At 46.7% G+C, this 13713-nt stretch overlaps 1 protein-coding gene across 1 annotated transcript; it reads right to left on the bottom strand.

Annotated features, from left to right (window-relative positions):
• Positions 1 to 820: 820 nt before the first annotated feature.
• Positions 821 to 10651, bottom strand: LOC139321412 (urokinase plasminogen activator surface receptor-like). The gene is made up of 8 exons (XM_070950111.1): positions 10561 to 10651; positions 8316 to 8429; positions 7174 to 7209; positions 5766 to 5912; positions 4038 to 4175; positions 2638 to 2814; positions 1937 to 2068; positions 821 to 1008 (listed from the first exon to the last, which is right to left on the bottom strand). The coding sequence occupies exons 1-8, from the start codon at positions 10649 to 10651 to the stop codon at positions 821 to 823; spliced, it is 1023 nt and encodes a 340-aa protein (XP_070806212.1).
• Positions 10652 to 13713: the final 3062 nt, after the last annotated feature.

The following is a 13713-nucleotide window of genomic DNA, read 5'->3' as shown; positions in this document are numbered from 1 at the left end:
GTGTTTTAATGGCCGGATGCCCTTCCTGTCACCAATGAGGAGTTTTGTTCAGCAGATATATTCTCAGTGTGGATCCAGAGAGAGAAATATCTGCCTCTACCTAGGATCAAACTCACAGCCTCCCGATTGTGAGGCGAGAGCTCCACCTCTAAGCCACCGCACCACTCCCCTCGCTGGAGGACCATGTTCTCCAGAAAACATTCAGCACATGTGGGACTATGGTTTGAGATGATTCTTACAGTCCGGGTGAAAATTGGCTCTCTCTAACAACAAGGAAATCATACCGGTTAGAGATTTTTTGTTTATGCAAATCATCGATTTCCATTTAGGCATGAGAGCCAACTCAAAAGTCTTGCATAACTAATACCCGTGGTGCCGTACCCTGCAACTGATGCTAAAAGAACAAGGGGCATTTTTTTTTTCACCCCGTGAAGGAAAGGAAGCTAAGATGTTAGGGTCCCTTGGCAGGAGTTAGCCTTGAGAAGCTGCAAGGCAGTGAGAGGCCGATAATATTTCAGGACTGTAACTTCTGCCCCAATGCCACCCTCACCTTCGCTTGCAACCAGAACCTTCTTCCTTGCATAGATCACTAAACCTGTTTCTTTGAAGCTTCCTACTTAAAAGACAGTGGAGAGAATCACAAAGAATGTGGTCACGTAGGCTGGAATAATTAAAACCACCTTATGTGCAACACTTGTCATGTTGGATGCTGGGAGGCAAGAGGGACAGTATGTGGCTGCAGTTCATCAGTCTTTGTGACACTGGGCTCTCTGTTCTCCAGCTTTCTTTGGCTTCCTTGAAATTTGGACACTCCGGACTTTTATCGGAGCAGCCAGAAAAGCAGGAGTAGGAGGACCAAGGCAGCATCTCCAGTTGGGGCCAAACTTCTGTTGCAGAGAGAGCTGGAGCAGCAGTTGATCGAAGAATTTCGGTCCAGGTCCAACACCTGTGGTTTCTCCCAACAAAGCTTCTCCAAGCTACAGCCACGCATCAATGTATGGCCTTTCTCTAGAGAAAACAAACACAGCTGTAACCAGACCAAATGTCTGAAAGTGCCTGCAAGAGGAAATCACTAATAGTGAAGCTATTTCTAGAGGTGAGAAGGTGGAGAGGAGAAAAAATAATAATAATAATAAATAATAATAAATTACCCACTGGGGTTCTCTGACTCTTGACAAGTGTGATCATGTCCCTGAAGGAGCAAGGCCACATCTTAACCAGGTCCTCCTGGCTCCTGGAAACTGCAACCAGGGGTACCTTCACTCACCATTGGATGGTGAGCCATTTGAAGCCCTACCTGGATGCTGGAGTGAGGGCAGAGAGAGAGACCTTCCTATAGTAACTCACACCCTTCCTACTACCTCTCTAGATTATTGCAACACACTAACAGAGTTGCCTTTAAAGACCACTGAGAAGCTACAGTTGGTACAAAGAGCAGTGCTTGGTATCTACAAATTATACCAATCATAGAGTAAGAAGTTAATTTGCTACTTATAACTGTGGTTGAAGAAAATCAGAAGTCAGTGCTCTATTCTTTGTTTGTCTTCTTTCTGCAATTTTGGCTTTCTTTTTTTCTTATCTTTCCCTTTTCCTCTTTATTCTAAATATTAATTCCTGATCTCTTCGTTAAAAGATAGACAGATACAGATGCAGTTACAGAGATATAGAGGTAGAGAGAGAGAGAGAGGTAGAGAGGGGGGGAGGTAGAGAGAAGGAAGGAAGGAGGGAGGTAGAGGCAGAGAGGGAAAAAGAGGGGGAGAGAGGGGGAGAGGGAGGAGGAGAGAACGAGGGAGGGAGAGAGAGTGGGAGGGAGAGGGAGAGAGAGGGGAGAGAATACTGTTCTTTCACATCCCATTTTTCCCTTCGGGGAAGAGAATTGTGGGTGCAGCTTTAATTTCATCCATTACCCACCAACATATATGCTCACACAACTCACCTGTGACATTCACACACTTGGTCTGCTCCCCAACACACTTGACATGAGTCCAGTTCCCATGGGCACATTCCCCTTGGCCCGTATCACAGCAACTGGCACATTCCAAGCCATTCTCAGGCTTCTTCTTGACTCCTGGAGGGCAATCAATCCATCAGTTCAATCAATCATGTGCAGCAGGGGTCCTCAACCCCACACTCTGTGGATCCGCACCGGTCCGTGGCATGCCAGAAACCAGGCCATGCAAACAAGCGAAGCCCCATCCACAGGATGCAGGCAGCACGCGAAACCACACCCCCTCCGGTCCACGGAAAAACCTCTCTCCACGGAACTGTTCCCTGGTGGCCAAAAGGCTGGGGGCTGCTGATGTGGAAGCATTAGCACAATTTCAGAAAGTGAATTGAGTAAATCTTTATACTCGTTTGAACTGCCTGAATATCCTGATTTCCCTGTTGCTTGACCCCCAACCAGTGGTGGGTTGCCCCTGGTTCGGACCGGTTCGGAAGAACCGGTAGTAAAACCGGCAGGAGGCCCCACCCGCTGCCCCGGATGTCGTCATTGGCAATCTGCGTGTGCGCAGAAGCCAGTGCATGTAAACGCGTGCGTGATCCCGTTGCGAACCTGTAGTAAAGGTAAGTAGAACCCATCCCTGCCCCCAACTCATATCTCAGTGTACTTTTCCTGATGGATAAAAAGAAAGCTACCTTGCTCTGAGAAATGGCTGCAGATGCTTTTAAGGCCAGGTCGCCCATCGTTACAGAGAGGTGTAGAACAGCAGCTGATCTCCAGTCTCCCCGAGAGTTCCGGTAGCATATACTGCCGGCGGCACAAGGTCTCCAGGGCACATGTCCGGTATGTCATTTTCCAGGCACCATTAATCACTAGGAATCAAAGAACATGATGGAACACAATGCATCAGACTGTAGGCAGGGCACCTGTTCTCACCCAGCTCTCCAAACACAACAAATCCGCTGTATTTAAATCAGTGATTCCTTTATTAGGAGCACCAGCAGCCCCGGCAAAATGTTTCTCTCTCACCACAGGCTAACAAGTCTGTCCAGCAGGGAGATGAATAGTTGTCTGCCACATCTATTCATCTCTGCCCCCTGCCTTTTATCCCCAGAGCTAGCAGCGGTGGCTCTTCCATCCCAAGGACTGGCCCATGGATTTCCACTGCTCTCCTCTCCTCTGCCTTCTGCACATCCACGCGTCAGGCACTGGACCCAGCTGTTCCTCCTCTTCCTCATCAGCCACCTCCAGACCTGGGGGCTGTTGACTCTCCATCTGAGGGCTGACAGATGGCCCAGGCTCCACCTCTGTCTCTCTCTCTGCCAGCTCCATTCCCTCTTCCCCCTCGGAGCTCTCACATTGCCTTGATGCTGACCCTGACTCCCACGCCTCCTCCTCGTCCTCTGATTTGGCTGCTGGAGGGGCCGGCGGCCGACAGGCCACAACAGGACCTAATTCAGGGATGAGGATGTTCCTTAGTTACAACTCTCAGATGTGATCGGTTAGCCTGGTGATTAGCAAAGCTGGAATTTATGGTTCAGTAAGATCTGATCCTACATGTTCCCCATTCATAACTTCATTGTTTCATGTCAAGAGGGAGAGTTCAAGTTTCAGCAACCCTGTAGGCCAGCCTTGCCCAATTTGAGTATCCTCCAGAAATGTGGACTTCCACTTCTGGAATCTCCAGGATTTGCCAGTTAGCCTAGTCATTGTTGAAAAGTTTAGGAGTTGAAGCCCACATTGATGGTACTCGGCGTGTCTTAGGAGGAAGCTGCATTGCAGTCTTCTCTTGGCCATGGTGCATCTCTCTCTCTCTCTCTCTCTCTCTCTCTCTCTCTCTCTCTCTTTTATCTTCTCCCCTCATTGCCGCTCCTATTTCTCCAACCTTTGTTTCTTCAGCTTCTTCTGAACTGCACTGTGCTGTCTAGTTTAGTCACGTCTAGCTAGCAGAAAATCGTACTTGCTAATCTGTGTTCCCCTTTCAAATAGATGAGTAGAAAGATCACAGATATACTATTTCATGTATCTGCACTCATCAGTTCTTCAATCCCTTTAATATCATTCCCGAACGTATTCAAGAAACATCTCAGTTTACCAGTAAAATCCATGCACTGATTCATATCTCCTAAACACTTGACCCGAGTAGCGTTTCCTTCGGCACAGTCTCCCGTGCCACGATCAAAGCAGCTGTAGCACTCCATGCCGTTGGCTGCTTGAGTACTGCTGGCTGGAGCTGGGAAAATAGAAGAATGTCGCTGGTCACGGTTCTTTAAAAATATATTTCTTTCATTATTGCACTTGTTTATATAGCATGCCTACATTTTAATGGGACGCAGTGGCTCAGTGGCTAAGATACTGAGCTTGTCGATCGAAAGATCGGCAGTTCAGCGGTTCGAATAGTTCTGGGAAAGTGTTTTAAAGCATCATGGCCACCTGTTCTGTCCCCGTCTCCACACACACACACACACAGCCAGCCAAGGGTTAAAGGAAGCACTTGGCACGCACAGTTTGTTATCAAAAACTTGGCAGTAATACGAGCACCGACTGCCAAGTGCTTTTTACTTAATATCCCTTCACCAGATAAACAGAAATACACACAGTTCGCAAATAGTCCAGTTCAAAACAATAAACCTTCGGCAGAGTTTGCAAATAGTCTAGTTCCAAACAAGAAACCTTCGGCAGATTTAAGCGTTGTTCAAAGTGACTAGCCAGAGTTAGTTTTTGTCCATCACAGAGTCTTAAATGGCCACCACACTCTCTTATATAGTCTCTGGGGTGTGGTCCAATGACTCAGCCTAATCCCTGGCACGCCTCCTCAACTGCTGCAACCGTTTATCACGCCTTCGTTGGCGTGGATCCAGGAACGACAGATCGCCTCCATCGCTATCATCGGAGACACCTGGCTCCTGGCTAATCTCCTCTTCCTCGGCCGGCACCTGAGGCAGTGCCAGAGAGGAGGGGCCTGGAGAGGGAGGCCTGGCCGACTCCTCTCCTTCATGTTCGGAGCCTTCTCCCTCCGATAAGATAGGCTTGGAGGACGGAGCCACAACACCACCACAGAGAAAATCTGCCTTCAAGTCCATGTCTCCTTCACCTCTTGAAGGATCAGAACTTTAAGGATCTCCTCCCTAGGGGATCACATAAAACGAATAGAATCCCTCTGCAGGAAGGTTAATTTAAGATATCCTAGAACTTCAGCATGCAGAGTTTTAGGAGATAAAACCAGCTCTCTGGTTTGATTTTTGGAAGCCTTTTGCTAACCAGTGAAGTGTCCAAAATCACTTTGCACTTCAGAAAAGCTAAAACTCTTCAGCTTGAATGTGTTTCTGTCAGACAGAACCAAACTCCGGTAATTCTATTTTATCTTCCTTGCTTCAAAGTGTTGGGAACTTGGAGGACGTCAGAAACCTTCCTGTCCTCCCACCATTTTTCTCCACCATAATATTGCCAGATAGGTTGGGCTGAGACATTGGCCCCAAAACACTTACTTAATGGCTGAGAGTGGACTAATATTTAAGTCAACCCAGAATTAAGTCCCAGAATCATAAAACAGCAAAGTTGGAAGGGACATTGGATTGATTCCCTAGTCCAGGAGTAGGCAACTGTGGCCCTTTTACAACCTGTGGACTTCAACTCCCAGAATTCCTGAGACAGCCAAGCTGTCTCAGGAATTCTGGGAGTTGAAGTCCACAGGTTGTAAAAGGGCCACAGTTGCCCACCCCTGCCCTAGTCCAACACCTTAAATGTTCCATCATATTGTTTCTTATTGGTTCTTACACTTCTCACTTACTCAACAGGTTGATGTTGTAACTTCTGCACTTACCGCCCGTGAACCGGATGTTGCAGAGATTAGAGTCACAGTAATACGTGTTGTGTACTTCATGATCGTCTTCTGAATAGATGTTAGCTGTGCGGTTGGATACACCTTCCCCTGAACAGCCTTTCATCACATACTCGGCGATTTCTAAATCTGGGGTTTAGAAATACATGGAATGAAGTAGGCCAAGAAAATCAGTTGAATTCATGTTGAAGCCATTCTATCGTGGCTTAGAGTTATGGGAATTAGGCCATTTTAATTTGATTAACAAACCATAACCCTAAATATCTAAGCTGAACATGATGGTCGAGGGCAGTCAGAGATAGCAGAAGATGAGCTAAAGCAGTGGTGGGTTTCAAAATTTTTTACTACCGGTTCTGTGGGTGTGGCTTGGTGGGTGTGGCAGGGGAAGGAAACTGTAAAATCTCCATTCCCTCCCGACTCCAGGGGAAGGTTACTGTAAAATCTCCATTCCAGTGGTGAAATCCAAAATTTTTTACTACTGGTTCTGTGGGCGTGGCTTGGCGGGCGTGGTGTGGTGTGGCTTGGTGGGCATGGCAGGGGAAGGATACTGCAAAACCTCCATTCCCACCCCACTTCAGGGGATGGATGCTGCAAAATCCCCATTCCCTCCCCACTCCTGGGGGAAGGATATTGGCAAAATCTCCATTCCCACCCCACTCTGGGGCCAGCCAGAGGTGGTATTTTCCGGTTCTCCGAACTACTCAAAATTTCCGCTACCAGTTCTCCAGAACCTGCCGGATTTCACCCTGCTCCATTCCCTCCCCACTCCAGGGGAAGGTTACTTCAAAATCCCCATTTCCTCCCGATCAGTTTGGATTCAGGAGGCAGAGAATAGATGGGGGCAGGGCCAGTCAGACATGGTATTTACCGGTTCTCCAAACTACTCAAAATTTCCGCTACCGGTTCTCCAGAACTGGTCAGAACCTGCTGAAACCCATCTCTGAGCTAAAGTCAGCCACATAGAATTTCTGTAGAATTGATGCCACTAACTGGTTTTTCTGCCTTAAAATACATTTACTTTTCTCTAAACGTTTATTTATTATTCTCTAAATATTTATTATTTATAAATAATTACTATTTTCATACATGTTTAACCAAATTAGATAAAGATTGGAGTTTTATATGGCTTGAGGCACATTCAAATTCAGCCTGTCTTCCCTTTTGTCCTTGAATGAGGTCATTTTCGATTCTGGCCCAACTTCCTCTCATATGCATATGAAATAAATTAAGAAGTTGTTTGTGAGCATGTGTAGAGGGGATTCCAGGTTCATGGTAAAACAGTCACAATCAATCAACACATGGATTGGTGTTTTTAAAATTAAAATGTTCCCTGTTCAGGTTGAACCTTGTCTTCCTGGATCAAAAAATTAATAAGTGCCACCCAACTTACCTGGAAGCAAAAATACTCCTGTATAGTTGTTTGAATCTGGAAAAGAATGGAAGCCACAAGGTCAGTAAAGGATGCAGGAGTTCATCACCCTCAAAATTCAGATATTGTAAATGTTCCCAAATTGGCCAAGTTGAGCTAAAAATTCTAGGAATCAACCAGTGGTGGGTTGCTCCCGGTTCGCACCGGTTCACAAGAACCGGTAGTAAAAATTTCTAGTAGTTCGGAGAACCGGTAATAACATTGGCTGGCCATGCCCCCCAAACTGGTCCCCGGCCCGGTCGCCGCTCGCTTACCCCGCCCACCTCATCAGAGCCTTTTTTTTTTTTTTTTACTTTTAAAAGCATTTTTTTCTGCAACCTCTTCGGCCGAAGAGGCTGTAGGAAAAAAAATGCCTTTAAAAGCCTCTGGCGATCCCAGCTGAGTTGCCTGATCATCAGAGGCTTCTAAAAGCATTATTTTCTGGACTCCTGGGAGGGGAGGGGCAGGGTGGGCGGGGCCAGCCAGGAGTGAGATTTGGGGGTTCTTCGAACTGCACAGAATCTTAGCTAGAGGTTCTCCGAAACCCCGCAAACCGCCAGCAGCCCAACCCTGGGTTTAAAGCTCTGGGAGACAAGAGAATAGTCATCTTGGTCAAATTGCAGTCAACGCTTTCCAAATGACATTGTTTGAATACTTTGTTTTCTAATTATTTTTTAATTGCTTGTTAACTGCTAACAAATTTTAGGTCATCCCCTCCCTGCGGAAAGCATTGAGCCATTAGCCTGTACTTATTGCAAGCAGACAAAAATGGTCCATTTTGAAGAAAAAGGTCGATATAATTGAAGTAAATAAGTATTGTAGTAAGTGCATAAAATTGGGGGAGGAGCAGTGATCAAATCCAGTTTTTTTACTACCGTCTGTAGGCGTGGCTTGCTGGGCGTGGTGTGGCTTGGTGGGCGTGGCAGAAGAAGGATACTGCAAAATCCCCATTCCCTCCCCACTCCTGGGGGAAGGACAGTGCAAAATCTCCATTCCCAACCCACTCTGGGGCCAGCCAGAGGGGGTATTTGCCAGTTTTCCAAACTACTCAAAATTTCCGCTACCGGTTGTCCAGAACCTGTCAGAACCTGCTGGATTTCACCCCTGGGGAGGAGTCTCCTTACAGAAAAGTTTGATGGTAGATGAGAAGCAGGACCGATCCCTCGGCGTACACAATTGCTCTGACTGGACACATTCATGGAACATCCCCACACACTGGTAGCACTGCAGGCCACTCACTACAGAGAAAGAAAACAATCGATAAATGGCAATAACTCTTGGGGAAACTGTCAGCCAACCTGGAAGGAGGGGTCAAGTGAGACCTAGCTTGGAATCCTTGTGCCATCACAAGCAACAAAACCTTGACTTCCCCCAAGATACCTGAAACCTTATCTGGTCATTCCCAGGAAAAGAGAAGAAGGCTGGTAAGATTCTTGTAACATAGCTGGTAGATGATAAAGTTACTGACTTTTGTTATTCACAAGCAGCTCTGGTTTTTTGCATCTGACAATAACATTTTGAAAGCCGCCTGTCAAGTGTTTTGGCCACTGCCTGTTCTGTCCCCGTCTCACACATGCACACAAACAGACATCTGGGGGTTAAATAAATTGGCAGACAACCAATTCTTTCTATAAGAGGCTTGGCAGCAACCCAATAGCTGCTTGCCAAGAACTTTACTCATAAACAAGATACACACAGTTCAAGAATTGTCCAGTCCGTAATTAAATCCAAGGCAGATAATGTTGTTTCCAAAGATGCAATGTGACTCGATAGTAGTTAGCTTTGTCCGCCACAGAGTCTGAATGGCCACCTCACCCCCTTTTATACCCTGTGGGATGTGGTCCAGTGACTCAGCTTAATCTCTGGCACGCCTCTTCTTCTGTTGCACGCGCTTATCTCTGCGACACTGCCGAGGATCCAGCCAAGACTCATCTCCCTCATTACTGTCCAACTGTGGCTGCATGGACGTGCTTGGCCCCAGCCCTATCTCTTGACCTTCGGCGGACATCGAAGGCATTGCCAGAGAGGAGAGTCCTGGAGTGGGAGGCCTTGCCAACTCCTCTCCTTCACTCTCGGAGTCCTCTCCTGCCAATGACACAGGCTCAGGTAACGGAGCCACAACACTGCCTAACACACAAAGCTGTTTTTCAGGCAAACATGGAATGCATCTTGTACGTGTGGGGTTTTTTCTTAGTTTGAATTTTTACGTATCAAAAGCCATTTCAATTTAACCTGTCACCTATATAATGTGATTGAGAATTTCCCGTTACCTGTTTTCTTATTTTAATTGCATTTCATAATTGTTTGTTGTGACCTTCCAGCTAAATTAGGAGAAACACCTCTCAAATCAATCAACCATTCACTTTGGTTAATTTATAGCTCAATCATTTCAAGGGGAGATAATTAGGGCTAGCTGGCGATGCTAACACAACGCTGATTACTAAATTAACTGGTGGTGGGGAGTTTGTTGTTGTTTTGGAGTTGCACAGTTAAGAGATTGAACAGCACTTACTTACCAGCTATTAAGTAGTTGGTTCATACAATACCCTAAACTACTCCGCCTCCCGCCAAAAAACCAGTTTAAACATGAGCTATGCTTGCCACCTTGGAGTTTCTTCAAACCTTGAGGGTCACCATTTCCTCACTTTTGTCCTTCTGAGTTTAATGGAGATGATTTATCTAACTGGTTCTGCTACATATTTACACTGTATTGACCAATAAAGAGGAAATATGGGGCTCAAAAATCAGGAGAAAGCCAACGTTTTTCCCTGTGTCTGTTTCCTTCTTGTCTAAATCTTGAAGCTCTTTCCATGGTTCTCCACAGTGGTGGTGAAGCTCTTTCCATGGTTCTCCACTGTGGTGGAGAAGCTCTTTCCATGGTTCTCCACAGTAGTGGAGAAGCTCTTTCCATGGTTCTCCACAGTGGTGGAGAAGCTCTTTCCATGGTTCTCCACAGTGGTGGAGAAGCTCTTTCCATGGTTCTCCACAGTGGTGGAGAAGCTCTTTCCATGGTTCTCCACAGTAATAGGATTCAAATAATTTAGCAATCGATTCTCTGCCCTAATGACCGGCTTGGTGACCGTGGCCATGGTGGGTGTGGACAGGGGATGCGACAGGTAGCATTCGGCCTCCTGCACCTCCCTGGGAGCAAAAACAGGCCATGGGAGTCCGCACCACACACTCCCTCGCCCCGTTTTGGGCCTAGGAGGCCTCCCTGCACTTACCTGGGAGCCAAAACGGGGCACATGGGGACTTCTGGAAGGGGAGGGGAGGGGCCAGCCAGCAATTTAACAACCGGTTCAGCCAAAGTGGTGTGAACCGGTTGAATCCCACTGAGAAGCTCACCCATCCCGACAGGCTCATTCTTACCTGCATCCAATAGACAGAAGACAAATATGACAGTCAGCAGCAGGCTCTTGATCTGTTGGCAGTATTCTTCCCACACTGCCATCTTCCTCATATGTTGGACACCTTGTAGTAAGAGTCGGTGGAATAAGCAATCCGGCGAGCTTTGATTTACAAACTTGCTCAGCAGGCAAGAGACAAATGAGGCAATCTACGATCCACAGCAAAAGACGCCGTGTTTGGCTGAAAAAAAAGGATGGGAAAAAAAATATTCTCTGTTCTTCTTGAGAAGTTGGCCAGCATTCAGTGGTGTTGAATTGGCCAATGGTAGCAAGATTAATCAACTGACAGCATATGTGCAATTTTGTTGGCGGTTGCGATTTATGGCTTATTTGGTGTATGTTTTGGTTTTTGCAATGCCGAGTTCAGATTCTGGAAATATGCTCGGGGCAGTGTTCCTTCCACCTCTGGAATAACCATCAATCACCTGTAAAGTAGAAAAGAATTTTCATTACGAAGGAAGGCAAATATATGTATCCCAGGATAATGATGCAAGATCGAATTTGGGTCGGTCACCAGGACCAGAATTGTAATTGATCAATAGAATGCCACATCAAACCGGTGGCACTTCCGTATATCTGGAAAAATATCTTCCAGATATTTTCATTTTGCTTTGAAAATAATGGTTTGTAATTTCCTGGTTGGGTCTCCAGCTGCAAAGATTTCCATTTCAGGGAGCAAAAATAGCAATAGACAGTAGCACTTACTTATATACTGCTTCATGGTGCTTTACAGCTCCCTCTGGGTCCTCATTTTACCCACCTCGGAAGGATGGAAGGCTGAGTCAAACTTATATATATGATGCTTGGCAGTGGTGAAATCCAAATTTTTTTTACTACCGGTTCTGTGGGCATGGCTTGGTGGGTGTGGCTTGATGGCCATGGCTTGGTGAGCATGGCAGGGAAAGGATACTGCAAAATCCCCATTCCTTCCCCACTCCCGGAGGAAGGATACTGCAAAATACCCATTCCCTCCCCACTCCTGGGGGAAGGATATTGCAAAATCTCCATTCCCACCTCACTCCAGGTTAAGGATACTGCAAAATCCCCATTCTCTCCCCACTCCTGGGGGAAGGATACTGCAAAATCTGCATTCCCACCCCACTCCAGGGGAAGGATACTGCAAAATCCCCATTCCCTCCCCACTCCTGGGGGAAGGATACTGCAAAATCTGCATTCCCACCCCACTTTGGGGCCAGCCAGAGGTGGCATTTGCCGGTTCTCCGAACTACTCAAAATTTCCCCTACCGGTTCTCCAGAACCTGTCAGAACCTGCTGGATTTCACCCCCGATGCTTGGCCATCATTGCCATTTCATCAACATGATATATTCTCCAACGTGCTGCCTGACATTCTTTACAACCCAGAGAAATTGGGCAATGCTGTGTAGGGGAAGGAAACTTTGCTAGTAATGGAAAAGCCTCGTGAGCAACGAAGCAAAACGTGACCTCGGATACCAGAGAGATATTTCTAAAGTTATGGGTCGTAAAAATGAGCCAGAGGCTGAACCCATCCGAGGCGTGCCTTCCCTAAAACCGTTGGCAAGCAAATTTTTCCACTCTGCAAATTTATGCACCTGCTTCCAAAGTGTTTTCTAAAAAAAAATGTGCGGTGGATACCGTGGCTGTTACTGCATGCTAGTAGGAATGCATTTATTAGATTATTTTTAAAATTCTGCCTTTATAAATAACTCAAGGCAGCAAACATACCTATTTTCCCCAAAACAACAACCCTGTGAGGTAGATTGGGCTGAGAGAGAATGACTGGCCCAAAGTCACTCAGTTGGCTTTCATGCCTACGGTGGGACTAGAATTCAGAGACACCTGGTGATTGGCCTAAAGTCACCCAGCCGACTTTCATAGCTAAGGCAGGACTAGACTTCACTATCTCCTGGTGATTGACCCAAAGTCCTCCAACCAGTTTCCATGCCTAAGGCAACACTAGAACTCACAAGTATCCTGATTTCAAGGCCAGCACCTTAACCACCACACCAAACTGACTCTCTTATGTGTTTGTACTCCCTGAAAATAGCATAAGGAATTCTTGAAAATGTGATGTATAAATTATGCAAGTAGCCGCTGAACTGCTCAGCTTACAAAGTTTAATACCAGCATTTAATGCCGAATCGTTCTGTCCTTAAAGCTGGTCAAAGACACGGACCACAAAGGAGAGAGGATCAACTTATTTTCCCAAAGCACCAGAAGGCAAGACAAGAAACAATGGATGGAAACTAATCCAGGAGAGAAACAACCTGGAATGAAGGAGAAACTTCCTAACAGTGAGGACAATTAACCAGTGGAACAGCTTGCCACCAAAAGTTGTGGGTGCTTCATCACTGGAGGTTTTTAAGAAGAGACTGGACAGCAGTGTAGGGTCCTCTGCTTGAGCCGGGGGTTGGCCTAGGAGTCTTCCAAGGCCCCTTCCAGTTCTATTCCGATTAATTAATCTATTCTCTGCCATGTGCAGACTAATTTTCAGAAATTTGCACCCATCCTAGTTAGAAAGACATTCACTCCCCCTGTGGCTGAGCCTTATCCTGCCTCTGCTGCCTCAGTAGTTCCCAGTCACTACCAGTCCTCAAAATTCTCCTCCAAAGCCATCGGTGACAAAGGGTTATTGATTTTGTTCTCGGGCACCACTTGTTGTGGTCCACCACCAGCTTGCAGAGCTGGCAGCAGAGTCAGACAATGAGGAGGCTGGGGAGGAATATGGGTCAGTCCTGGAGTCAGGGGAAGGCCCAGACGAGGGCTCTGCGTTGGAGGCAGAGATGGAGTCAGGGCCATCTGGGAGGGATGCGCGGACTCCGGAGCCTCCAGAGGCAGACAGCAGAGAGGCAGAGGAACAGGAGGAGCCTGTTCCTAGTGCATGCATGCGCAGAGTTGTCAGAAGGCAAGAGCAGCTAAAGCAAAAAGGACAACTTGGGAGTAAGGCCAGGAGATGATTGGCCCCCTCCCAGAAGGCTTAAAAGAGCAGCAACGGCTCTTGGGATCTTTGTAGGAAAGCAACGTTGCTACATTTGTTTCTTGTCGGCATCTCTTGCTTCTGAACTTTTGCCAAGAAAAGCCTTTGGCAGGGTGCCAAAGAAGACAAAGGTTGGTGATAAGGCCGAAGGACTGTTT

This window comes from Pituophis catenifer, unplaced genomic scaffold, assembly GCF_029215685.1.
Source record: "Pituophis catenifer annectens isolate HBS135680 unplaced genomic scaffold, rPitCat1.0.hap2 SCAF_9, whole genome shotgun sequence".
Lineage (NCBI taxonomy): Eukaryota > Metazoa > Chordata > Lepidosauria > Squamata > Colubridae > Pituophis > Pituophis catenifer.
This window is presented reverse-complemented; position numbering and strand designations above follow the sequence as displayed.